A 26,355-nucleotide genomic window follows, 5' to 3' on the forward strand; every position below is an offset into this window, starting at 1 on the left:
CAGGGAGCGTCAACAATTGTTTCAGGCAAAAGTCATTTTTTAAAAATCCTTTTCTAAAGAGACCTGACTCCAAAGTGGGAAAAAATTGCTCTGTGCATTCTGCAGTTATTAAGCTACACTACAGCTACTACTGCTACGCCATACATTCCTAGTATTTTGCATCTCGGCACTGCTACATCTTGCTAAGTGCTTTGAGGCTGTGGTGTGTCGTGAAGACATGCCAAACACAAAACAAGACATGCCAACGATAAGGAGTTCTGATCAAATCGGTGTTAATCTAATAAGATGACACATCTACAGATGTGAAGAGCTCTCTGCTCCTTCCCATTTCCACTTTACACAGCCTTGCAAATACCAGGTGTCCAAATAAACTGCTTACACTCCCACAGTAAATAACTCAATTGTAAATGTAAATGCGGCATTGTGTAGCAACACATCAGCCCCCTTTCCCACCCCCCTCCCTGAGAATGACTTTTGACAAGCCCTGGGAGGACGGCTGAGAGAAGCCTTAACCGCATGACTGGCTGCCCACCCAGCAAAGGGGAAAGCAGAACCATCCCACGCCGGCGCTTACAAGAAGAGATGCCCTGAGCAACTGAGGCTGCCTCCGTTCAAGCAGGGCTCGTGCCTATGGGCCAGCAGCAGAGGCAGGAGATCAGGCTGGCTGGTGTATGGCTCAGCTCCCATTATCCACTGAGCCATATAATACAAGGTTCAAATCCTGCCACAGCGTTCAAGTCCTTCTCATCACCCAAGTTAACACCGGGAGGCCTAAAATGGGCTACTGACCTATCCTTAGGGCCTTTCGGAGCACTTGCTGTCTTTCTGCCTGGATAGGTTTTTAAAGGCACAAATCCCACCCAGGAACTAGTCCCATAACACAAGAGACAACTCACTAGTTCTGGTTTCCCTAGAGGTCCCTAAGTTTCATAATCACTATGCAAACATAGCATAGGCTGTGAGAGTTCAGATACTCACTGGGTGCACTGTCCCACTCAGTGACACTGCCTAACTGATGAATGGCACACAACGTAAAAAACCTGAGCTATTATGAAGTTCATTAAGGTACCTGTTACAATGTGATGCTGCTTCTACATGTTAACAGTCATCATCATGGAGACAGACAACCCTGTACAGGCTGAAGACTCCAAGAATTAGCCTTTTACATATGAATCATCTTGTCAAGTGCTCTCCAATTCACTTAGATTTATGTATCCTGCCAGAATAGTATTTGAAAATCCCTTTTATATTCCCACCAGCAGCAACCTAAATAGGCATTATTTTTATATTACCAGAAACAGCCATTGAAGTCAGATGTCACTGTTGTGACAGCGGCATGGTGACTGCAGCACAGGTGTGGTGATTCAGGAAAGCAGAGCAAAGACAACAGAATTCATTTGGCAATGAGACAAGCAAGAAAGGCCTTTCTCTGGATTAATCTAGAGGCACATCCAAGATAAATCATGACTGCGAATACTTTGTTTAAGGTAATAGTCAGAAGGCCCACACGAGCACAGTGAGCACCCCAAAATTAAGCAGCAGCAGCATTCAGACCAGTGCCAAATCTTAAAGCCCTCTGCCCACTCCCCTCTTGCGTACACATGCTCTACTGTCAAAGCCTCAAACCTGTAAAGAGCCAATAGCAACAGCTATCACACTGCAGAGTCACAGTTTTGCCAACATGCTTGCAACCTCTTTGTTCAGTCAGACACGTGCAGCTCGGGGACAAGCAACTAGCTCCCTTTCCCTCGTTGGGCCCAGTGGTGTCCTTTGGCACATTGCAACCCATGTAGCACATTGAATAGGTGTCGCCCGCAAGATGACAAACGTGAGAAAGTCAACAGCAATCCCTTCCGCTAACAAAGGTGCTAGGCTTGTAGTCCATGGCCGCATAGATGGAGGAAAAGAAACGAATGGGAGGAGTTGCTGACAAAGGGAGGGAGAACAACAGGAGGCCTGACACACACACACACACACACACACACACACACACACACTCCTACACAAACATTTCCTAGCAGGTTGCATAGTTTGCAAAGCAGCTCATTTTGGGAGACAGGCAGGAAACGAGACTCTGCATTCCAGACGCTTCACTGGCTGTTATCCCTTAGGGATTTGCTTACCTGCAGAGAGACATCTTTGCTGGATGAATGGATTTCTCCGCTCTCAGGCTCGATAGCTTGCAATGGACTCGGCTGGGTCTCTGTAACAGAAGCCTCCCATGTTAGCAGCAGCTCAGCCCCTCCCTATTATTCTCCACAAGCCCCCCTCCAACCCCCCAGCACATTCCACACTAGCTGATAAAACTTATCCCATTTGCTTTACAGTGTCTTCACAGTTTCTAAACATTTTTTAGACTTGTCACAAATGTTAGCAGACAACGTGCAACAACATAACTGGAGTAGAAGTTTAAAGCTATAGTGCAGCAGTGTGTGGATAAGGCTACTGCCACGCTGCAGCTTAACAGGGAGCAGGAATCAATAGGGCATGTAGGTTGTGCGCCAGGGTAGGTTTTGCTGGCGAGCAGCACAATGCAGGAGCAAACGCTTCAACTCGGGAGAAAGGCAACACACCTATTGCTTTGCTGTACAGCTTGCCTTTCCTTTGTACCCGCTCTGCCTCTTTGTTAGAACACCACCCCTCAGTTATTACCAACAATGAAAACCTCATCCAGTCTCCTGCAGGGAACCTCACAATTAAACCTGTTCCTGTATGAGATGTGACACTGAAAAAAGGTTTGCTTTAGAAAAATAATTTCGAAATCAGATTGGGTCTTGAAGAGAACAATTTAACCTTGAACAATTTTCTTGCTTACTGAATATAAGAAAATTCCTTTCCCCTAGCGTGATTTTGAAAATGTATGCTCAGGGCAGATGGATTTGTAAGCATTGCTGTATGACTGATTTGCTCTGAACTGGGGGGGCGGGCGGGGAAAATACATCATTCAGGATGTCACTGACAAACCCAGCAGGTGGGGACTGCTGCCTCTTCTAACAGGAGGTAACCCTCCTGTTAAAGCCGTAGTGGTTGACACCCCTGGCTTTGAGTGTCCAAACAATGATTAGCAATTGCAGCTTCATTAAACACAGGACTGCAAAAGGCAGAGGAGGAAGTTCATTTGCTCATCCTGAGAGGAAGACATATTTCATTCAGTTTCTAGAAGATAAGCTCAGGAGTCCTTCTCCCAGTATGTTTAACCAAGGAATATAAACTAACATAAACACTTACATAAGTGGTTCTAGGACAAAACTAAGAGGCTCAGCAGGTGGTGCTCAGTGTCACCCTTGTTCTGCGGCCAAGCAAATAAATGATGACAGTGCCAGCATACTAGCAGCATCCGTCATGGTGCTCCAAGGGAGGCATTCCAGTGAAGCAAGAAGTCCACAGGAAACAGCATGAAGCCCCTCTCCAGGGTACCATTGATGCAACCACCCAAATGAAAGAGCAGAAAGGGAGTTGAGTCAGCCACCTTCCTCCTGCCTGCATCTGGACACACTAGGGCTGGAATGGCAAGGGACCAGCAGGATTGTGCGTTTTCCCAAGGAACTGATCAGGCCTTTTTCAAGGGATCCACCTACCAAACCTACCAGTTTGACCTCATGATTTACAACCTGCCAAGCAGCACAGATTTGTCTGCAACTAAAGGATGTTGATTTTCTTGGCTCAAAACCACAAATGGATTGTTAGAGGGCTCATACCAGGGCAAAGAGTGATTTCTTCCTCAGCTTGATTCTCTGCGGCCATGTCTGGGCTTCTCCTACTGTCCAACGGGGTCAAGGCAGAAATGCTATTGAAATGCAAACACAGAATAAATCAGCGTCACAACATGCAGGCCTGTGAAAGTCAGCTTCAGCCTTGGGAGCTCTGATTATCCAAGAAAGGCAGCAGGAGAGAATGCAGAAAGTTACAGGCTTGAAAGAAGCATCCCAAACAAGACGACCGTGGAGAAGCCCTTCTTCCCTAGAGACACTTTCTAAAGCAAAAGAAAGGGTCATTGTGTCATGCAAGAGAAGTAAGAATATCTACTCAGAACTGCAAAGGCTTCTTTGATGCTTTCTGCTTTTGGTCACGGGAGTACTGCAGGTAGCAGAGCAGCCTAATCCTTAGCGAGGAGTGGGAAGAGGTGGAGATCTGTTTGACACTGAACTCTTCTCTCCCCCATCCTTTACTGCTATTCTCCCCCCCCCCCCATTTCATCACTGCACACAGCTCTCTAAAGCAGCAGGAATCTGACACAACTCAAAGCTTCCCTACAGCAAAGTTCTGCCAACACGAACCAAGCAGCTCTTTTATGCAGCATTTAACTGTGCTTGGCTCCTCTCATTTTGACCTTCCAGTGCCGCCATTTTCTCTGCAAAGCACAGTCGCTCCACGTCACGGGAAGAGACAGGCTGAGCCACTGTGACATTGCCACCCTGTCAACCGTAGAGTTCTATGTGGCTTTCCTATTGGATTGATCAAGTATGCAAGTGCACACTTGAAAAACACGAATCCCCACACTGACGAAAGGAAAGATTTATTAAACTCAGCTATGAGCCTCGGAGAGTAGGGAACAGCCACCACAGATTTATGATAAATAAGAAAATCCTGATGGGAAACCACAAGTGACTTCTCTCGCTCTCTCGCTAAATAAACCATCTCAAAGCATTTGTTATGAGCCCAAGCTGAGGACAGCTTATGCTGTGTAAACCATCAAGACTCACTTCAAAAGGCCTCACACTAAACAATTTGCTATGACATTTATAAAATGCGCTAATCAATTTGAAGTCAACCCACATTGCTTGCTACACCAACTATCTCCCAGTAACAAAGCATATAATCATTTATTAAAATCTCAATCTAGCATACTTTGCACAACACAGGAAACAACAAAGCTGAGTGGCCAATGGAAAATGGAGGAGGAAAATGCCGTTGGCTAAAGCTGCTTTTCAAAATTACTCCAGCAGCATAAGAACCAAAAAGCATCTGAAGCCCGCTGACCAGGTTGCCTGTGCTCTGCCCAGTGCAGGGCTCTGCTGGCAAACTGCCAGGTGCCAGATGGCCACACTTAATGTGCACAAAACTGAGAATACTGCAGCCACTGTCATCTTAATGCAGATGTGCCGTCTGATCAAATTAGATGTCGCAGCACGTAATGGTCAATCTTGATCCCAGCAGCCTGATGAGGGCAGCCGCCGGCTGCATTGCAAAGTTCCCGGGGTCACAGCGTGGCAAGTGGGATGTACTTTGAGATCCCTGCTTGCGGCTTGAAAAATGTGCAAGGCGCCCAATGTAAACAGAGGAGACTAATCCTATTACCTACAGTCTGAGGGGGAAATGGAACAAGCCTTAAGGGTAGAAGCCTCACACCAGTGCCACTTGTTTATATGAGTGCTGTCCCTGGATGGAGCTAGGGGGATTTTTTCCAATCAAGCTCTGGCTAATGAGTACTTGAAATATTACGCCCTAGTGAGGAAACAGGAGCATTATATCTCTCTCTCTTTCCCCACGCAGTCCCAGAATCTCCTGACAGCTGTGATGGCAAAGAAAGGCATCCACACTTGAATCTCTCCTCCCAAGTATGATCACCATAAGGGTGAAACTGCCATCCTCCTTATCAGACTATGTACATAGGAGAGCTTACCCCACTGCAGGGTGGGAAGAGCTATCACATTAGTCAGTCTGCTCCCCTCATTGAGCATTCAGCCAAAATGCTGTTGGATCAATGAGAAGAGAGGATATCAGGCAGAGAAAAACCAGTGGCCTCATGCCAAGAGCATTTTAATTATAAAACCTGGGGAAACTAACCCAAGAATCAAGGAACTTCTCACAGCTAGACTTGTGGCTGAGCAGCAAATATTGAAATCTTCCTAGCAAATTACTTCATGAATCTTTCCCTATCTGCACCATCTCCTACCGTTTCCTTCATTTCCTGATCTCTACTGCAAGCCATCCCAGCCAGGATGCTTTACTCCTGGGCTCTGGGAACCTTTAAGGCGGCAGTCCTCCCAGGAGGTATTCCAGAAATGGCCACCATGCTGTGCCCTGCCAGAAAAAGCAGCAGCAGCAGCAGGGGCCCAAATGCAAGACACAGGCAGCAACCTCCCCAACTTGTTATTTAATCATCTGAAGCAAACAGGGTTTGGACCCTCCCCAGCCACACATGCTACTTGCTCATACTTGAATTGGTTGTTCTCCCGGAACATGGCTTGCTGTCTCAAGGAGATAAATGTGCTGCCACTATTACGATATGCTTTCTTGGTCTTGTCTTCTGTTCTTGCCTCTTCAAAGAACTGCATATATATATTACATATTATATATATTTAAATACTGCTCCGCCATGCTGTTTGCATACCCGCTGAGACTCTTGCTGAAACTCATCTTTCAACCAGCCACAATTTATTGCTTTGTGGTGTCAAATCAAATTAAATTAGCTCCTTAGGCCAAGGATTGAACTTTATTATCTTTACTGCAATGGCTACTTCTTGCTTTACATTTTTAAGACACAGGTACTGTTGAGGGTCATACTTCTCTGTTTGACATTAGACACAAATATACTACAAGAATGATAACGCATGCTGAGATTTCGGGCAGAATATCCGTTCAAGGCTCTGAGTCGCATACATTTGACACTATACAAACAGAAATTAGGTTTCTTTGCCCGCTTATCACATTCCAGCACAGTATAGTTACAACCTGAAATATACAACAGCCACAGGCATCAAAAAACTAAATTTCTGTGCAACAGCTTCTGAAGAAGATCCCAGTAAGACCAGGTCATTCCAGCAGGCTTATTATCTCCCATAATGAACTACTCTGATATACACCTACTTACCTTTGGGTAATCTGCATGGGCTCCCTTTCTTCAAGCACATCTTCTGCAAACAGCACTTGGGTGGCCTAAGGAGAAAGAAAATAATCAAACCAGACAATCTTTTAATGGCAGCTCAATACTTCTAAGCTAGAACATCCAATGTAAGAAAAAAGTAGGGCAGCAGCAACATAAAGTCCTTCAGAGACCAGAAATATATCTGTGCAATAAGAATCAGCTAACCGTGTAAACGTGCATTTAAAAGGGTTTGAAGGTCATTTGGTCATAGAATCATAAAACTTGGAAGAAACCAGATAGCTACCATGACCAACCTGTCACTGTAAGGTAGGATCCACATACCAACCCATATCCAGGCAGACTGCCACAAGCAAAGAGTTGCATCAAAAAAGGCACATTATGCTGCATGAACCAGGAGGCAAAGGCAAAGACGTTAGGCCCTCTGAAAGCATTAAGCTCGAAGGGTTAACTTCAGAAGCAAAACACTTGCAAAATTCACAGCTGAGACAGAAGCTGTCAGGAACACACTGAAAAGCAAAGATGTTGGTTGCAACATTGTCCTTAGCTGGAACATAAACAGAAAGAACTATCTCCCAAGATGTTCTGAGAACTCGTAGCTCAGAAGTAACTGTAAACTAGTCCTATGCCAGAATTAGCCAAGTATAATTACATTACTGGGAAATGCATTACCATTACATGTCAATGGAAGCCACTGAAACAATTAATTAAGTAGCACTCTAACTGTATAAACCGTGTGCAAATGTATTTTACTCTAAAAAGGTGTGCATTAAATGGCTCTTTGAATTTCAGAATCCTACCCATCTTCCTGCAAAGAGATCCAGGTGTTGTATCTTCCTTAGGTAAATAAAAAATTGAATCACACCTGTCCATGCTCTCTCACATGCCACTTTCTTGATATAAAGGGGAAAGAGGGGGGGGGGATCTGTAGGTGGAATCTGTAAGGTTCTTCGGCATAGTAATGTTCAACCTTTTAAGACCATCTTTAACCTCATCCGGCAATACAAAAGCAACTTTTAATTTTTGACTGTACTGTAGTTTTGCCTCTTTTCTTTCTACTTTTCTCTTTCGCTCTTCCTCTCACTTTCTCTACATCCCATCTTTTTCCTTTTCTCTTGCCTACTCTTGGATCAGGCACAAACCACAACTGAAGTTTAATGCTTTTGCCAACACTTGGTCTCCTTCCCAATATGCACCAAGGTTTTTAAATAGCCAGCGGCATTGTAGGAGTGCAGGAAGTTGCCTTATACTGAGTAAGTTGCCTTATACCTCATACTTATACCACGGCTAGTTAGCTCAGTATGGTCTACATCAGGCATAGGCAAACTCGGCCCTCCAGATGTTCGGGACTACAACTCCCATCATCCCTAGCTAACAGGACCAATGGTCAGGGATGATGGGAGTTGTAGTCACAAAACATCTGGAGGGCCAAGTTTGCCTATGCCTGGTCTACATTGACAGGCAGCAGCTCTTCAGGGTTTCAGACAAAAATCCCTGCCAGCCCTGTCTGGAGATGCTGGCGATTAAACCAAGGAGCTTCTGCCTTAAAAGCAGATGCTCTACAACTGAGCTACAGTCATTCCCCAAATAAGAACTCAGATAAGTTGCCACGGGAAAGGGGGTCAAGAAATGAAAGAAAGGAGATGCTGGTAGACTCCTCTAACTTTTTCATTCTTATATTTTGCCCTATTCTTATATCAAGCCATCCGTCACTGAGCCATCCATCACTGAACTTCCTATTTCCTGTGTTAGACTCCAAATGCAGTTGTCATGGGGTTTTGCATTCTACTCCTGCTCATTCCATATTAAACTAACTTCATCTCTCATACATCATGCACAAATAAATATTTTCAGACACATCAAGAGCATCTAGCCTCACTGGTCTTCAACAGGTGGGTCAGGACCCACTAGTTGCTCATGGCTTGATCGAAGGTGGGTCGCAACAGCAGTACTACAGTGGTGCCTCGCAAGATGAAATTACAGTGGTGCCTCGCAAGACGAAATTAATTCGTTCCGCAAGTCTCTTCGTCTTGCGGTTTTTTCGTCTTGCGATGCACAGTTTCCCATAGGAATGCATTGAAAATCAATTAATGCGTTCCTAGGGAAACCGCCTTCAGACCAGGTCCGGGGACAGTCTGTCCCTGGACCTCTTCTGAAGGCTGGGGGGGGGACAAGGGCTTTTCTTCCCACCCCCAGCATTTTAAAAAACCCCGGGACAGCGGAGGACTTCTCCGCTGTCCAGGCGATCTTAAAATGCTGGCAGGAGGCATTTTAAAATCGCCCCGGGACAGCGGAGGACTTCTCCGCTGTCCGGGGCGATTTAAAAGCCCCTGGGAAGGCAGGCAGGGGGGACAAAGACTTTTGCCCCCCGCCAGCCTTCAGAAGAGGTCCTGGACCTCTTCTGAAGGCGGGTGGGGGGCGAAAGTCTTTGCTCCCCCCGCCTGCCTTCAAAAGCCCTCCAGGACAGGCAGGCAGGGGGGAGCAAAGACTTTCGCCCCCCGCCTGCCTTCAGAAGGTTTTCCCTCCCCCCCGCCCGGCTTCGGAGCACCGGGAGAAGCGATCTCCCCGCAGCCCCTTGCTTCAAAAGAGGTCCGGGGGCAGCGGGGAAGAAGCGCTGCGCTTCCCGCTGCCCCCGGACCTCTTTTGAAGCAAGGGGCTGCGGGGAGATCGCTTCTCCCCGCCACCCCTTGCTTCAAAAGAGAAGACCCGCTGTCCCCGGGGCAAGCTTCGTTTTGCGAAGCAAGCCCATAGGGAAATTCGTCTTGCGAGGCAACTCGAAAACGAAAAAACCTTTCGTTTTGCGAGTTTTTCGTCTCGCGAGGCGTTCGTCTTGCGGGGTACCACTGTAATCCGTTCTGTGAGTCTCGTCTTGCGGTTTTTTCGTCTTGCGAAGCACGGCTATTAGCGGCTTAGCGGCTATTAACGGCTTAGTGGCTTTAAGAAAAAGGAAACAAACTCGCAAGACGTTTCGTCTTGCGAAGCAAGCCCATAGGGAAATTCGTCTTGCGGAACGACTCAAAAAACGGAAAACTCTTTCGTCTTGCGCGTTTTTCGTCTTGCGAGGCATTCGTCTTGCGAGGTACCACTGTACTACCAGAACCATAGATTGGAAGGGACCTCAAGGGTCATCTAGTCCAACCCCCTGCAATGTAGTAATCTCTTGCCCAACATGGGGCTCTAACACACAACACTGGCATTAGGAGTCTCATGTCTGTCTAAGCTATCAAGCCACCTTGTGGGCTTATATAGTACAAGATTAAGAAATGGGTCCCCAAATGCATGCTTGGGTTAAAAGTGGGCCTGGGTGTGAAAAGGTTGGAAATATCTGATCTTCTACAGCTTTCTTCTACAGATGTTTCTATCTTATTGATGGCTCTCCCACATTTGGCTCTGGACCCCAATAGATTTTTCCCATGAGTCAATAGTCATTTATAGAAAAAAGGTTACCCTGAGCAATCTTATTACTCCTACTCTTCATCTGTTAAAAAGTAGGTGCATATTGTTCTTCAATAGTCACCTGCAGGAAATATTGACCTATAGATCAAATATGAATTAAGACAATAATGCAATGTTCTATGCATTGCTTTAAATATTTGTTCTAAACATCCCAGCTACCATCCACGCAAGTATATGTTGACTGCATTTACAGCTATCTCACAAGAAACCTGTAACGGTCTATGTTTATGTTTATTTTGTCCTGAGAACATCTGGTCTTATGTGTTGGAAGACCCTCCCATCCAGTGTATGGTATATGGGGTGTATGATTTGGGTTGTTCCAGAGTTTACTGTGTGGTGCACATTCCAATATTTTCATTCCTTTCTACATACACCAGATATTATTGGAGCACTGTGCTAGACCCAAATGAAGCACTGGAAGCTGGAAGTGATGCTGTGGCAACCATAAAGACACTGCACGGAAGGTGTGGGTAATCAGACAAAGAACTCTGGGTCTTGTATTCCACCCCGGCATGGGAATGGCTTAAGCAGATAGCCTCGCCTCGCTGCATGGCAGGGCTTGCTCTAGATAAGATGTATATAAATTGTGATCATACACAGAGCTATGTGATTGCTATACATCTCCTACTTGTTTCCAACTTTTGGGGTGTTGACTTTACCCAAAATTGTATTGAGGATTGTTTGTTATTTACGGGAAGAACAAGAAGTGGTCAATGAAGTGGTGATGGTGGGAACTTGCAAGGTAATGATGTTATATCAGGCGTGCAGTATCCCTAGAATTTACGAACAACAAGAAAGGAAGAGACAGAGACATGGGGTTGTTGTTTTCAGTAGAGGCCCACATCTGCCATAACATCTAGTTTCAATCTATTCTAGGCACTGAATCATGAAAGCCGTTCATCTAAAGAGACAACAGAGGTATATATCGTTTCCCAAAGAACAGCGGGAAGCAGAGTCTGAAGGGGTAGCTCAAGCACACTGTCCATTTTAGCAGCATTTCACCGTAGCAGGATGGAGCGAGGAACCACTAGGGAAGACTTGAAGGCAACGGTAGTTACTGTCTTGATTAACAGCTTTGCAATTCGGCAGATGCAGGGGGCATAGTCAAACAGGCTTGCCAGCAGCTCAAACCGCCAGGAAAAGCACGATGCAGATTTAACATCCCAGACTAGCACGGATTCAGCTGTACTGGAATAGCAACAAGTCAGAAGCGGGGGGGAGGGGAGAGGTAGCAGCCGCCCGGACTCAACAGCTAAGGAGACACTTTGGCACCTTAAATACATTAGGACTTACACTACTGTCAACACAAAGGGTGCTGAAACAGTGACAAAGAACGCCGGTGGGTAATTATGGCGGAGAAAAATGTAGTGCTCAAATGAGGCTTAAAACATGGAAAAGTGGTCTTTGAATTACCTGCCATCAGCTCCATGTTCCATTACATGGCGGAAGAAAGAAAAGGGGTGTTAAGAATCACCTGCCGCAAAGCATATTGTCATACTCGGCTGAAGCCCTGCCTTGGCTTCTCTGCTATACCTTAAGGTGCTTTAGTGTATATTTATGAGTTGGAACTTGAGCTTTTTACATTTTAATTGTGTTTTCAGGTTGCCCCAACAACCCCATTTGTTTCTCACGGCCCTAGAGCCATTTTAAATGTCAAATCTATTACTCTCCGTTTTTGCTGGAAGACTGCTTAAGACTTGTGCACTCAACGCCTGCATTCCTTGAGGATGTAGTCGAAAGGGACACTGAATTTGCATTATGGTGCGCCTTCTTCCAGGAACTCGTTTAGGGCTTAAAAATAGAAAGACTGTGGCTCCGTGGTCCATGTAGCTCAGCATCGTCCACACTGACTGGCAACAGATTTCCAGGATTTCAGACAGTGTTCTCTCCTAGCTCTACTTGGAGATGCTGGGAGCTGAACCTGGGATTTTTTGAAAGCAGAGCAGATGCTCTACCACTGAGTGGTGACTCTTCCCCAGCTGCTTTGTGTACAGAAGGCCCTGGGCTCAGTCCTTGGCATCTCCAGACAGCGCTCTGAAAGACCCTTATCAGAAACTCTGGGGAGCTGCTACATCACAGTGTAGAGCAGCAATGAGGAACGTTGGTCCTCCAGATGTAGTTGAACTACAATTCCCACCAGCTGTCGCAAGCACAAGGTTGGGAGTTGTAGTTCAGCAACCCCTAGAGGGTCAAAGGTTCCCCGCATCTGATATAGACAATGCTAAGCTAGACGGACCAATGGTCTGACTCTGTATAAAGAGTCTCACCGTGTTCCTAAGAATGGCTTTGAAGAAGCTGGGGTATATCTAACTTCTGTGCTTAGATGTATCAGCTCATCACAGTCTCCCATTTGACAGCTTCCTATATTATTAATTCCCTTTCTTGGCTACCAGTGCTATCAGGCCTTTGGGGTTTTCCTAGATTTTCATCAGAACTTCACATGCCACACACACACAAAAATCCAGGCTAAATAAGGCCTGGATTTCCAACAACTGAGGCAGAGAGATAAAAACAGCTTTGACACAAAAACACTCGGTCATCTCGGTCATCTCCATCTATCATAAATGAGCAAAAATAGGGCACAAGTCCAACATTTTCTCCTTCGCAGGTCACCTTTAAGGTGTGTTTAAATATAGCCTCTCTGGATCCAAAACTGTGAAACCAGAAGCAAGGCTGCACTGCACTTTTGCTTCTGAAAGAAAATGCAGACATGACAGTTTTTCCTCAGCGCGTTCAATATTACAAGACAGAATATAAATATCACAAAACAAGTTAAGTATCTTTCCATCACTGGGGTAAACAATCAAATACACTTGAAAATAGTAACAACAAGGTTGAGCTTCAGTCAGAGCGAAGATAAAGTTATACAATGATCTAGCAGCGAAGTCATTATGAAAAATGAGGGTTGGAAAAGGCTGACACAAACCTAAAATACAGCAGCAATAAATACTTCATCTGACTAGCAATCTGTTTAAACAGCAGCAATGACCGAAAGCTGCTTCCAGCTCTTGAAATGAAACAAACACTGACACCTAGTGGCTGTCCGGCAGCTTGAAAAAATGGCACACAGAGACAACAATTAAAGCAAGAGGAACAGGTTAATGTTTGGCTTGGCTGCGCATGCCACACCAATGAGGAAGGATTATAACATTCTCCCTGTCACATCTCATCCTCTGTTCAGTGACATGATAAACACATAGGAAAGCTTGCCCATTAAAATCAATCACTGCTGCTTAGGCGCCCTTAAAACCTAAGTTGTGCAACTGGCTAAGAAACACAGAGAAATCCTAAGAGACTGCATAGTCTTATGAATGGCACATCTCCCAAAGAGCAAAATAATGTAAAAAACTCAGTGCAAAATAGCAAATGTTTTCCTGCTGAAAATGTATTTTAGAACTAGGTCACATGGCATTTTACTATCTCTGGTAGCATATGGATTTACCTAGTAAGGCAGAGAACAGGCCAAGCAAAACAAACAATTTTTTAAAAAAATACAGCAATGCTCATGCCAGCAATAGATGACTTGCTATACTAGAACTCTTTGTGTATAAGCCACAATTTTCAGTCATATGGTTGCCTTCATAGCTATTAGCATAACCATCAAGAGCTGAACATTTTGGCGGTAAGATACATTGGTATATGCTTTCTATGATTGATCTTGCAAAGGAAAGTCACATTTGTTACAATTTAGAAACCAGAGAGCACAAACTGGGTTTCAAGTCTATTATTTAATCTCTTGGCAGAAACAAGCTATCTCAGTGATGGGGAACCTCAAGCCCACCGGCTCAGACGCAGCCCATGAGTCCTCCTCATCTGACTGCAACATGCCCCATGCCCCCAATATTCCCCAAGTGACAATTAGGCTTGAAAAAATGACTTCCATTAGCTCCAATGCTTTTTTTCAAGTCTGATTGCCACTCTGGGAGGAGAGGGCAAGTTCCTGGAGACTGAAGCTAGGGAGAGCGCATGGAAGTGTTTGTGTTCATGTAAAGGAGTGTGTGTATACCCACTTTTTGCTTTGGCCCTGCACACAGCTAGCATGTGGCCCCCAGAAGGTTAAGACACAAGGTTAGCTTGGGGCTGAAAAGTTTCTCCACCCTTGCTTGAGCAGCCACCTACTAGAGATTCAGTTCACTATAATGCTGAGTTGTCCACTATTCTTTTAAAAAGCTGCAAAGTTCACCAAATCTCTTTGACCTTAGAAGTGTGGCAAGTTGTAGTGAACCAATGTACCCCTAAATACGCACCAACATTCTTTGGGGTCTAGTCTGTTGTATAGATCACAACATCAAGCAAAGATAACTAGCCACTCCCCCTCCTTCATTCAGAATTCACCAGACCGACAAAGAAAGCGCAGCAAATTTACCTGAAATGAGCTGCTTGCTGGCTCATCATCACGCTCAGGGTTTCTTCCCCCTGCCATGTTCTGCTCTCCATTTATTGGGGACAGAAGCCAGGCTATGCTCTCAGGCTCCTTTTTCTCATCCATTTCTTCTCCTTCCTGCTCATCTGTACCTTCATCTCTCTTAGATGCTTCCTTTGCTGCTTTGCCACGGTCACTTCGCCTCAAGGGACACAAATTGGGGACAATGGGCTCCCCAAATGGTTTCTTGTGTAGAAGCTGTCGCTGAGCCTGTTTCAGGCTTTTCTGGTAAACCTCAAGCTGACACAGGATGACTTGGGTATATTTGTTGGGATCCACGCCTTTAGGGCAGAAGGGAACACCCCAGTAATAGTGCACCATGTCTCTCTCTTCGCCTTCTTGGCACTCCTCGTCACCCCTATGAAGTGCACACAGTGGAGGAGCATTTCTGGGCAATTCAGTCCTTTCCACCAGCCCAGGAGAAAGACATGTCTTCTTGATGGGCTCCAACCGATGTCCAAGTTCAGACCCTGGTCTGCTGGAGTAGTCCAACATGCTGTGCTCCAGGGCCGCTTTCTCCGGAGCTTCTGAGCAGCCAGGAAGGGAATCTCCTTCCATGTAATTTTGGGAATGCTTTTCGGTTTCCTTGCCTGTTGGCTTTGGAGGGCTAAACCTTCCTGCAAAAAGTCTCTGAGGTGCCAGTGACAAAGTGCCCCGAGGCCTTTGGGGAAAGGTGGGACTTAAGGCAACTGATGTCCCTTCTTCTAGACTGGGTGGTGTATCGCTGGAACTGCTCCTTGCTGATGGGGAAGGGTTTTCATTTGACCTTGCAGAAGGTTGGCTCTTCCCTGGAGATACAATTATGCTAGAGACTAGTGAGCTCTCAACTGTTGCCTGGCTTAACCTCGTCAGTACTACTAGGGGCCTCTTGGCGACATCTGTCTGTCCATTCTTATCAGTTTTGCCACTGTGTGAGAGGGAGCTGTACTCAGAGCAAGGAGACTCAGGGCAAGGCAGTAGAGCTGCAAGGAGCTCAGGATCCTCTTGCCCAGCTGGGTAGCTTGGTGCTGAAGACACTGGTGCCTTGGAAGGATGGGGCACGGCAGCTGCAGCAGAAGACTCAGAAGGCTGGCAGCTCTAGAAAGGAGGGTGAAAAATGCACACAAATGATTTGCCTTTGAAAATGTACATTCCTAATTATTAAATCAAACTGACTGCTGCTCCACTGAGTAAAATATATAAATGGACACTTCCATGTTAATCTACAAAATGATAGCTAAAGGTGAAATCATTCATTAGACGTGTTTGGGGCTGTTAACATGGTGAAGATTAACAAATGTATTGTGAGCTCACCTTGTCAGATGCATTTATGCCTTACAGAAGACTGGCTAGAATTCCAGATGGAAGCCTGTCCCATAACAAACACCTCATTTGAACTGCAGAGGGGGAGTACAGGGCAGGGAAAGATGTGAACGGGCAATTCTGTAGCCCAAGTATTTCTGCTTCACTTACACCAAGGCTCTCAGCAATGGCCTTTCTCAGAAGCTCTTCCTCTTCCTCCTCTTGCGAGTTCAACTGCCTGGCTTCTTGCTCGCTCATTTTCAGAGCCAGGGCAAACTGTTCATCTTCCGTCATCTCTGAAAAAAGTGAAAAAGAAAAGCGTAACACAATACAATGCAGCAGGCTCTCATTCCTTATGCCCTGAAGAAGGTGCCTGGGGACTTTCACCTTCACAGGGGAAAAAGGCCAACTAAATTGGATCAAAGCTGTTACATCTCAGCTTACCTTGCCGTGTGCCTTCAAAACTGGAACAGACAGTGCTAAATGCAGAGTAATGCATTTTGTGCAATATCAAATCACTGAACCAAGTCAGGGCATTTAGTTAAGGTTCCCATAGTGATCTCAGCTTTGACTCTTTGGTGAATTCATCACAATGAAATATTTTATCACATAATCATCTGGCAGCGACCCTGTTTTGTACTTCCACATGCAATACTATCATCAAAGGGCACAAAGGAAAAGCGGTAGACTTTGAACACTGAACTGTGCATGAACAGACTTTTTCTAAAAGGCACAGTCTGCTGGTAGAGCACAGTGAAGTTAGTTCCTTTCCACTCAACATTATTATTAACTTTAAAAGTCATAGTGCTCTGTGGTGTATACTGCCAAGCCTCCTGAAATGCAAACGGGCAAAGGTCACGAGCCACATTCGCCTGGACTAGTGCAAAAAATAAAAAATATAAAAATGAGAAGAACAACCTGGAAAAGACAGAGAATGATCTTCGGATCTGCACGCCTTCCTACCTGGGATGAGACCACTCTCCCCCTACCTATACAAAGTTGCAAAAACAAAAAACCAAAGCTGTTCTGGAAAAAACCAGGGTGTTGGTTTTTTTAGATTTCTGACCCATCACTTTCACTTAGCTAAAAATATCCAAGCCTGAAAACCAGAATGAAAAAGAAACTCCAGCAACTCCCCTGCTTTCTGAGAATTTGAAGAGCACATTGAAACACTCTTCAGTCAAACCATTGTAAGTTGATTCTGAGCAGCACTTTCTGAGAAATCCTCTCTCACACATAACAACTCTTAACCCAACAAGTGCACCTGAGCACAAAACACCATAGAAGAAACTAAAGAGAAGAGCTTTGAAGAAACAGATCACCTTCCAGACACGGTGAATACCTCAGATTCCTTTACTGTAAAGTGTTTGGACACCAAAGCAATTAGGACGCCATCACAGCCTCCTCAGGAGCATCTTCTCAACACCTGAGAAATGCCTCCAGAGGAAACCTCATTTGTGGGTTACTGAACCTCATCACTCCCTCTTCTCAAGAGAAAAGCAGCAGGTCTAAACTGAAACATGGACTTTGCAACACCCCTTGGATATGGTCACAACTATGAATAAGCAACTATGTGACACAATGCCGTTTCATTTTGCCCTGCTTAATGGGCATTAGCTTTCCTGGAGCTGAGTTTAAGTCAGGGGGGTGGGGGCAATGCCCCACCCATGGGTACAGTATCAGGGCACAATAGCCTAAGTTTATTTATTATTTTCTTAAGAAAATCTCTAGCCCTCCTAGAAAGAAACCTATGAAGCAAAATATGCAGGTATCCTTCTAAGCAATTTCTGTGAAGTGAGCCAGCCTGGCTGCTCCCAGCTGCCTGTGGGTTTAGCCAATGAGTGATGTCAGAGCTGCGATTGATATGCGACTTGTTTGGACACCAGGCAGCAGGAATCCCTGGGGTTCTTTAGTGCACTTTCCTGCTTCTGTCTTATTCTATAGTAGTCCTTGAGATTTCCAGAGCTGGCCCTTCCTTTTTTCCTGGTAACCAGGATGCACCTATGGTGGGTTCATAAGAGATCAGGTATTCCTTAGAGGTGATGATCTGCAAATACTACTACACAGTAAGTGCAACTGGTTGTTAAAGAATCCCTTTCCTGAATAGCAAATGCAAAACGTGTAATTTTTTCAAATATGCTTAGGTGTGTCTCCTGCTGTGCAGGGCCTAAAGCCAGACACTCATTATGTTAACTTTCAGTACAATGCTATACATGTCTACTGAAAAGTAAGTCTCTTTGGGATTAATGGGGCTTATTCCCAGGTATATGTCTACAGGATGACGGCGTAGGCTTTGGTTTAAGTTTGGCACTAAGGAAACAGGGTTCTTGTGCCTTTAACAACTGTATACAGAAATAAGCTGCTGAGTTATCCCACCCCCCCTCTTAAAAGCAACAGTGCTTTGAGCAGCCATATTATAGCTTTACCACTGGAATGTGTATTCTTGTACATATACAGTACAAGGGCCTGGACATCCTCAAGAACCAGCAGAATATTTTATAATAACTGGATTTCATATAATTAAGATACTGACAGCAAAACTGCATTATCTGATTACAAGGGATCTAAGCAGAAATTAATGGACATAGGATCACAATCATCAGTTACCTGTTCTCAATCTCTCACTTAAAAAAAACAAAAACCCATGACTGCATAACCAGACTGTCAACAACTATAAAACACAATGCAAATGAAATTCCATCTAAGAAGCAATATGGTGTATCACGCTGCCAGGGAGTGAAAAAAAGGGCATAGTAAAATGGAACACGGAAGAACTCTAGACAAGAATCCTTCTGGCATATCAGAGAGAGAAAATAAACAACATTTATTCCACTTTCCAAATTCACGGGTGCAGTGAAAAGGATAAATCTTTGCCCCCCACCCACCATGAAATACATCCAACTTGCACGACAGTGAAAGGAGCAAGCCATCTCCCTGAGAGAAGCAGGGCATCTGTTCTGTCAAAGCCATGCTGCGTATCTCTGGCTATCATGTATTATTCTGCTTAACATCTGATCATTTCTAAACGCTGTCTGCAAACGCTCACAATTTGTGTGCGCTTGATGTTGATTACATTGGTCATAATTTATGATGATTAGAAATTCTAAGTATTGCGTTAGCCTCCTACTGGTGTGGGCAAACAGACTATTTAAGAGCTCCAAGACACAAAAATAGAAGCTGAGCTCTCAGAAGCAAGCACTGTCTGAATGGTTTGGCAGGTAGTCTATACAACCAACGTCTAGCAGACAGAAAACCATTTGCATGCCCTTTCGGACACAAATTATGTGCTTGCACATATGTGCCCACGAATTCTGAATAGCTCCATTATAAAACTTGAGGGGGTTTTTGTTTGTGTGCTAAAGTCAGCATAGTTTCATTGTTCCAAAGCTAGGCTCCCACTACACTCCTAGTTCCATTGATAAGTAGAAATGTCAGTGTCATATGATCAATCCCGCCAAGAAAACATGAGGAGGGGGTGTACATACACTGTTTTTAAAGACATTACAGCCTTAAACAAATTAAACTAGTTCTGAGCCTTTTTACATGCTAATATGCCAATTTACTACACAATTCATGTTTCAGTTGGACGTTTGAAAACAAATTAGATGCAAAGCACCACCAGTTCCGAGTTCTCTTGCTAACAGATTCCCCACCCCCACCCCCAAAAATGTTGGCTGTATTACACTCACAATCATAGTGAAATTAATGTACAGTGAAAAGAGATTTACTGTTCTAGAAGACATACATCAGAAACATTCCAAAGAAAAGGATTTATGTAGGTTTGTATGTTTTAATCTTAGCTTGTTGAGAATATAACGTCACGGGTGTATTTGAATTATAGCTCAATGTTAAAAATGATTAAAAATTACAAAGTCAGAAAAGAACAATGTGCCTTAAACACTAACAATATGAGAAATGTTCCAGCTTTGGAAATTGGCAGCACATGCGGGCCTTATTTCTCCACATAGGATGAAACCAGACGTGACATTATTCACGGATTAGTAGTTGGGTGGATGTTTGTTTTAAGTACTGTATTTTTTGCTCTATAAGACTCACTTTTTCTCTCCTAAAAAGTAAGGGGAAATGTGTGTGCATCTTATGGAGCGAATGCAGGCTGCGCAGCTATCCTAGAAGCCAGGAACAGCAAAAGGGATCGCTGCTTTCGCTGCGGAGTGATCCCTCTTGCTGTTCTGGCTTCTGGGATTCAGAATAATTTTTTTCTTATTTTCCTCCCCCACAAACTAGGTGCGTCTTATGGTCTGGTGCATCTTATAGAGCGAAAAATACGGTAAATAGTGGTCATGGGGAAATGTCAACTGCAGGGAGGGGGACTTTAACCCTTTGCCCATACCCCAGTTCCAGCCCCTGCCCCTCGTGATTGCTGTTTGCATTGGGAGGAAAACAGCCTTTTCTTGAATAAAAACATCACTACCACTATACACAGTTATTAATTGCTTGAATAAGTCTCAATTGGCCTACATAGGAGGGGCCAAACAATCCCACCCTCCCTAGGCAGCCTCATCTCCAAGAGGCCAATTTGTCATAAAACCCAAGCAACCCTTTAAAACACTGACAGTGGTTTATATTTCAAAGAAATGAACCTTAATTTGCCTAAAAATAAACACTAAAAGGCTAATTATAGTTCTAATAAATAAAAGAGCAGACATGTAAGTGGATGTGCCTAATTAATTATTGCTAATTGACTGCTCTAATGTAGTAGGTATGAGACCTGCATCCAAAGGAGCGAACTGATGAGGAGACTCACTACCTTTGCTCATGCCAATTATCAAGCGCAGTTCTAAGACCACATTCTGCTGGATGCTGGACGGAGGATCTAGTCTTGTGCTGCCAGCGGCAAATGGATTCTACACATTACAGTTTCAACACAAAACATCGATGGCTTCATGTTAATCTCTCTCCTAGGTATTCTGTACACACAGAGGATTTCATGCCTTCTTGCTCACATCTGTGGGCCTTTAGCTTGTTTGGAGTACTGAATATGCACTTCTTTCTTCCTACAAAGGGATTTGCAAAGAGGGCTATTTGCAACCTACTTCCCATCTCCTCCATTTGGAGTTTATCAGGTTACAACCACTGCTTGGGGTCCATTCAGAAATGTATTCCATTATATTTCCAAATCAGATGCTCCTTGTAAAACCAGCACCACTCACAATAAATCTTGTGAGTTGGAGCATACTTATAAACTGCTGCTGCAAACTTACAGCAATGGGCTCAGCTGAGGAGATCTAACTAAGACTACCTCTGTGAAACAGCACGTTTCTAGAAGAACAAGATCCTAGAATCACAGCAAAGAATTTCATTTCACAAATAAATTAAGTTACAGAGTCACCCAGAAGGCTAATTACTGAATAAACCGCATGTACTCTTGCCCTATTAACCAATCAAGCAACAAGCAAGAATATTCTGTCCGTGAGACGCTCACTGTAACTCTACACACCAACTACAGTTGTCTCTGGATAGAGCTTAGATTCAAGGTCTTCTTATCCTTTTTCTCATCTCATGGCTGCCATATAACATAGCCCTTGTTCCATTGTCTTCATAGAGGAAATAGATAGTAATGCTGTACTTTGCATAAACAGTGACAGCCTTGGCAACCTTACAAGGCTCTTTTCCTTTATGCCAATAGATATGCACAATGACACTTAGCTGTATCATATCTATATGTATCTGTGGTGACATTGTTTATCCGCATACAATGTCAGACCTCATACAAAGCGGCTACTTTTGCGTTGGTAGGCCCTGGCATATGTGTCATGCAAAGGCATATGTAAGAAACTCCATACAAAAAAAACCAGTGTACTCTCATTCTCCAGCTCCCACATTCCCCTGCGCAGATGAGACCTACGTGCTATTTTCCTTTTTGCGGCAAACTTCAGTCTATCCAGCTGCTGCTTTGTTCTTTTCTTCTGCAGACCATGTTCCTCCTTGGACTCCTGCTGCAAGAGAAGAAATATGGTAAATACATAAACTACAGAAGATGCTACCATTTGCCACCCTTCCCCCATCCCTCCTGCCTCAACCTTCATCCAAATCTCCAAGCCCAGGGAAGGGGGGGGGAGAGAAAAGGAAAAGCTGGCACAAAGGCAGACTCCTCGACTGGTGAGAAATGTGACTTTCAGACACAAATAAAAGAGTATTCTGTAGCTATTAAAGGAGCTGTGTGGTAAGTATAATGAGCAACGAGGGATGCAGGCAAACGTGTAAACAGATTAGCAGCAAAGGACAACAGACCTCATGTCAGTCACTTCCATGCAGAGTACCAGCTGCATAGGATTTTAACAAGAAGTTGTTTGCTTTTACATTCAGGAAGTTATAAAGAGTGAAAATGCAAAAGAAAAACTTGATGAGATCTTCCAGCAGGGACATCTAACAGGGCAAGGTGCTTTCTTAGTACAGCTGTAAAGGTATCATCCAGCAAAGCTGATTCCCCAAAGGTAAGGGACACTTAGTTAATAAGGGGGGGGGAGAGAACTCCACAATCTAATGCTGTTCACTATGAGACGTCACCCTCCTATGTATCATACTTTAGACTGATAACTTCTTTTATTTGCCTCTGAAGGAAGGGGGGGTGGCACATCCATCAAAATGGCTATCATGCTATGGCCTCCCTGAACTGACAACTAAGTACATTTTTAAAAGTCAACAGTATGAGCATTTGTCAGGGACAGTTAAGATTTAAAGGATGCAACAATGGAAGCACAATTGCAAGCCATATCCAAGCAGAGAAAGAACAGGAGAAATTGAACATGACACATAACGGCGACGCAGGAATCTTTTTAATGACTGAAGAGTCTAAAATGGAAACTGACCAAAAGGAGAAGGAGAGATAGATTGCTAAGGTCAAGAATACTGATCCAGCACAGGAGTGTAAGGCTGGACAAAAGTCAGAAAAAGAAAGGTACACAATGAGTTGCAACCAGCCAGAGACAGATATTTTTATGTTGCAAACAAAGAAAGGCATCTCAAGTGTGTTGTTTACCTCAGAAAAAGATACCAACAGAGTATACAATAGAGTGCAACATCTATTTTAAAAAAGGTGAAGTACTGAAACAACTAATGATATTAATAGAAACAAAAATTGAAGAGAAACATGAAGTTAGTAGCAGAAAAGAGCATGTAAAATAATATTTGGGCAATATGAAAGGGACATTCTACACAAATTTGAATTCAGAGAATTGATCTGATTCACAAAGCCTACTACAGTGGAACCTCGGTTGTTGAACACTTCAGAAGTCGAACGTTTCGGCTATTGAATGCCGACAACCCAGAAGTGAATGCTTCAGTTTTTGAATGCGCCTAGGAAGTCGAACGGCTTCCGAGGCGTTTTTCTCCATTTTTCTCAATGGAATTGCACCTCGGTTGTTGAACGTTTTGGAAGTCAAATGGTCTTCCAGAATGGATTACATTCGTCAACCGAGGTTCCACTGTACAGGGTAGGTTTTTTAAAAGGGCTAAAGAAGATAGAGCTAGGGATTCAAAATGAGGAAAATACTGGTAGAATTGTTTAGAAAAAAACAAAGCCAACTCCTCATAGCAAGTGTAGTGATGTTACAGAAGAAATTATGGCAAACTGATGGGCAAAGCTGGGGGGGGGGTGATGAACCAAATATTGGGGGCTAATAATGGCTTCCACTAGCCAAAACACCACTGGCAGATCTACAACCACGAGCACGGCAGGACCACTGCACTGAGCATGGTCCTCCCCTGGCTGAGAGGTACCTCTGTCTCATCCTAAACCAGGGGTCTGCAACCCGCGGCTCCGGAGCCGCATGTGGCTCTTTTACACCTTTGCCGCGGCTCCGGGGCGGATACTAGCGAGGGGAGGAGGCGCATTGTGCGCCCCGACACTCCCCAATGTGGCGGGCGCTGTACTGGCTGTGATGTCGCATGGGGGCAGTGCATGCATTAGTCACGCACCGTCCCGACGTCACCTTCCCGCCCGCCCGCTACATTGTAAGGGGCATGTACGCTGGTCACTGCATTGAAAGGAGGCATGTACGCTGGTCACTGTTTTGAAGGGGAGTGAAGAACACACACACACAAAAAGGTAACTTGTTAATTTAACGTTTATTTCTATGAGGAGGAGTAATTCTGAGGGGTCAAACAAAGAAATAATAAAAAGTGACAAAAAAGTTATTTTTTTATTGACGGGTTTCGCGGCTCCCTTTTTTTTTTCCTTCGGAAACGGGTCCAAGTGGCTCTTTTTGTCTTAAAGGTTGCAGACCCCTGTCCTAAACCATCTCTAGCCAGCAGACCTGGGGATTAGAAATGCTCTGTTAGTTCTCTTCTCTTGTCAGTTAAGTATACAGGTGGAAATTATCTAGGCTGCAATCTACAGCCCATAAATACACAACGCCAGCACCACACGTACAAGGAGTTTCCTCCCACTCTTCAGCCAGGAATTGGAAAGTCCTGTTAGTGTTCGCTAAGCAGCCTCACAGCCCCAGATATCAACAAGGATATTGATCCAGCCCCAAATCGCATCCTCTTGAGCAAGGATGAATTATGTGGACTAAATGAAACAACCATAAAGTGGGTATGCAAGTGTCTAAAAATAACTGCACTCAGTGGATAATAATGAATTGACATAAAAGAGAAAAGAGGTGGCAAATGGAGGTCTGCAGTGAGTTCTGGGGCCTGGGCTGTTTAGCTTCATAAATAATGTCAGGGAAGAGTTTCCAGAGGAGCAGTAGTATTCATCTGTTGTAGTGAAAAACAACAAAGAGTCTTGTAGCACCTTAAAGACCAACGCATTTATTATGGCTTAAGCTTTCATGGACTACAGTCCACTTGGTCTATGAAAGATTATGCCATAATATCTTCGTTAGTCTTTGAAAGCACTACTAGACTCTTTTGTTGTTTTTGATGCAAAAGACTAACTCGGCTATCTGTCTGAAAAGGTTGAGGCGGTGGCATTGCTGAGAAGGCAGTCTTAAGGCAAGTAAGAATACAAGCAAGAAAAAGTGGGGAGGTGGGGGGATGAAAATTGCCTGGAACTCCTCAGGCAGTCGTGTTCCCCTCTTAGCATCTGGCAAAACTCATCTCTGTGGCTTCCCTGCCCACCCCCTCTTCAAGCGCTGGGCCTCAGGGGCCTCACCATCTTGGCGCAGCAGATGCTTCAAACACAGGCGGTTTCAAACATGGCAACAGCGCCACCTGCAACAAGACAGGGCTGCTGTATTTTTAATACAAGCACTACAGGAGGAAATCCAGCAGGTGAAGCTCTCATGGCCAGGACTTGTAAACAGGGGCATTTGCAAGGTTGTTTAGTTTGAGGGGGAAGCCTGGAGCTGTCTCACAGTGTGTGGGGAACCAAGAGACCTGGAGAGTAATGGAGCTGCTGCAATTACCAGCAACATCTGTGCCATGTTTGTCTTCCTGCCTAAGAACGGGCAAAACTACACATGTAGCAAGTGCAAGCTGATTACCTTGCTGGAAGAGAAGGTACAGCGACTTGAGGCCTGCCAACCACACTCTGAGCTATCAGGCAAAATGAGGAAATTCTCACTAGACCCGAGTGGACTATCTTGGAGCAGAAATGCAGGAAGGGAACCCTAGGGAGGAGCAAGATCACCCAATACAGGAGGCAACCCCCTGAAGGAACATAACACAAAGAAAGCAGGACTGTCAGGAGCCATGTTTTGTCTCTGGAGTGGCAAAATCAATTCCATGCCCTCACCCTGGACACCGATTCTCAGCCAGAGCAGCAAGAATAGAAGTGGAAAACCCAAAACACACTGAGGTGGCAGTGAAAGGTACAGTGAACAGAACAATTCCTGCTGCTCTCCATAGAAGAAAGTGATGTGTGGTGGCAGTAGATGACTTCCTACTGAGGGTGACAGAGGCAGCAGTGTGCAGAGGAAAGACTCATTGTTTCACTTGTCTCTACACTAATGCACAGAGTACAGGAAACAAGCAAGAAGAATTTTCACTCTTAATACAGGTTGGCAAACATGATATTTTAGGCATTAGTGAAACCTGGTGGGATGAAACTCATGACTGGAATGTAGAAACTGAGAGGTATACCCTATTCAAAAGGAATAGCCCATACAGGAAAGGAGAGGTAGCAAAATTAGCAAAAGGAGAGGTAGCAAAGAATGTGTACACTTATCAAGAGATCCATGACTTGAATGATAGAATGCAGACTAAGTATATGAGTAAAAATTGTAGGAGAGGGAAACAAGAGTGACTTAACTGTGGGTAGAAATATAAAAAATAAAATAAAATAAAATGTCCAGTAGCACCTTAGAGACCAACTAAGTTGTTCTTGATATGAGCTTTCGTGTGCATGCACACTTCTTCAGATACACGGTGGGTTCCTAACAACAAAGCGACACGGCAAAGGGAT

The 26,355-nt window shown here is 44.5% G+C and overlaps 1 protein-coding gene across 4 annotated transcripts in view; it reads right to left on the reverse strand.

Moving 5' to 3' along the window:
- UIMC1 (ubiquitin interaction motif containing 1) overlaps window positions 1-26,355 on the reverse strand; it is an 86,596-nt gene that overhangs the window by 33,437 nt on the left and 26,804 nt on the right. For 2 of the 4 annotated variants that reach the window (XM_083488356.1, XM_083488354.1), the window contains exons 3-8: window positions 21,853-21,940; window positions 16,158-16,282; window positions 14,649-15,782; window positions 6,815-6,879; window positions 3,699-3,787; window positions 2,124-2,203 (exon numbers count right to left, since the gene is read on the reverse strand). In XM_083488356.1, the coding sequence (XP_083344482.1) occupies window positions 2,124-2,203; window positions 3,699-3,787; window positions 6,815-6,879; window positions 14,649-15,782; window positions 16,158-16,282; window positions 21,853-21,940 (1,581 nt within the window). Of the gene's footprint in view, window positions 1-2,123; window positions 2,204-3,698; window positions 3,788-6,814; window positions 6,880-14,648; window positions 15,783-16,157; window positions 16,283-21,852; window positions 21,944-26,355 lie in introns of all 4 variants that reach the window. The other 2 variants (XM_083488355.1, XM_083488353.1) reach the window with 1 other exon arrangement.

Source organism: Podarcis liolepis (assembly GCF_965112155.1).
Source record: "Podarcis liolepis genome assembly, chromosome: 2".
Taxonomy (NCBI): Eukaryota; Metazoa; Chordata; class Lepidosauria; order Squamata; family Lacertidae; genus Podarcis; species Podarcis liolepis.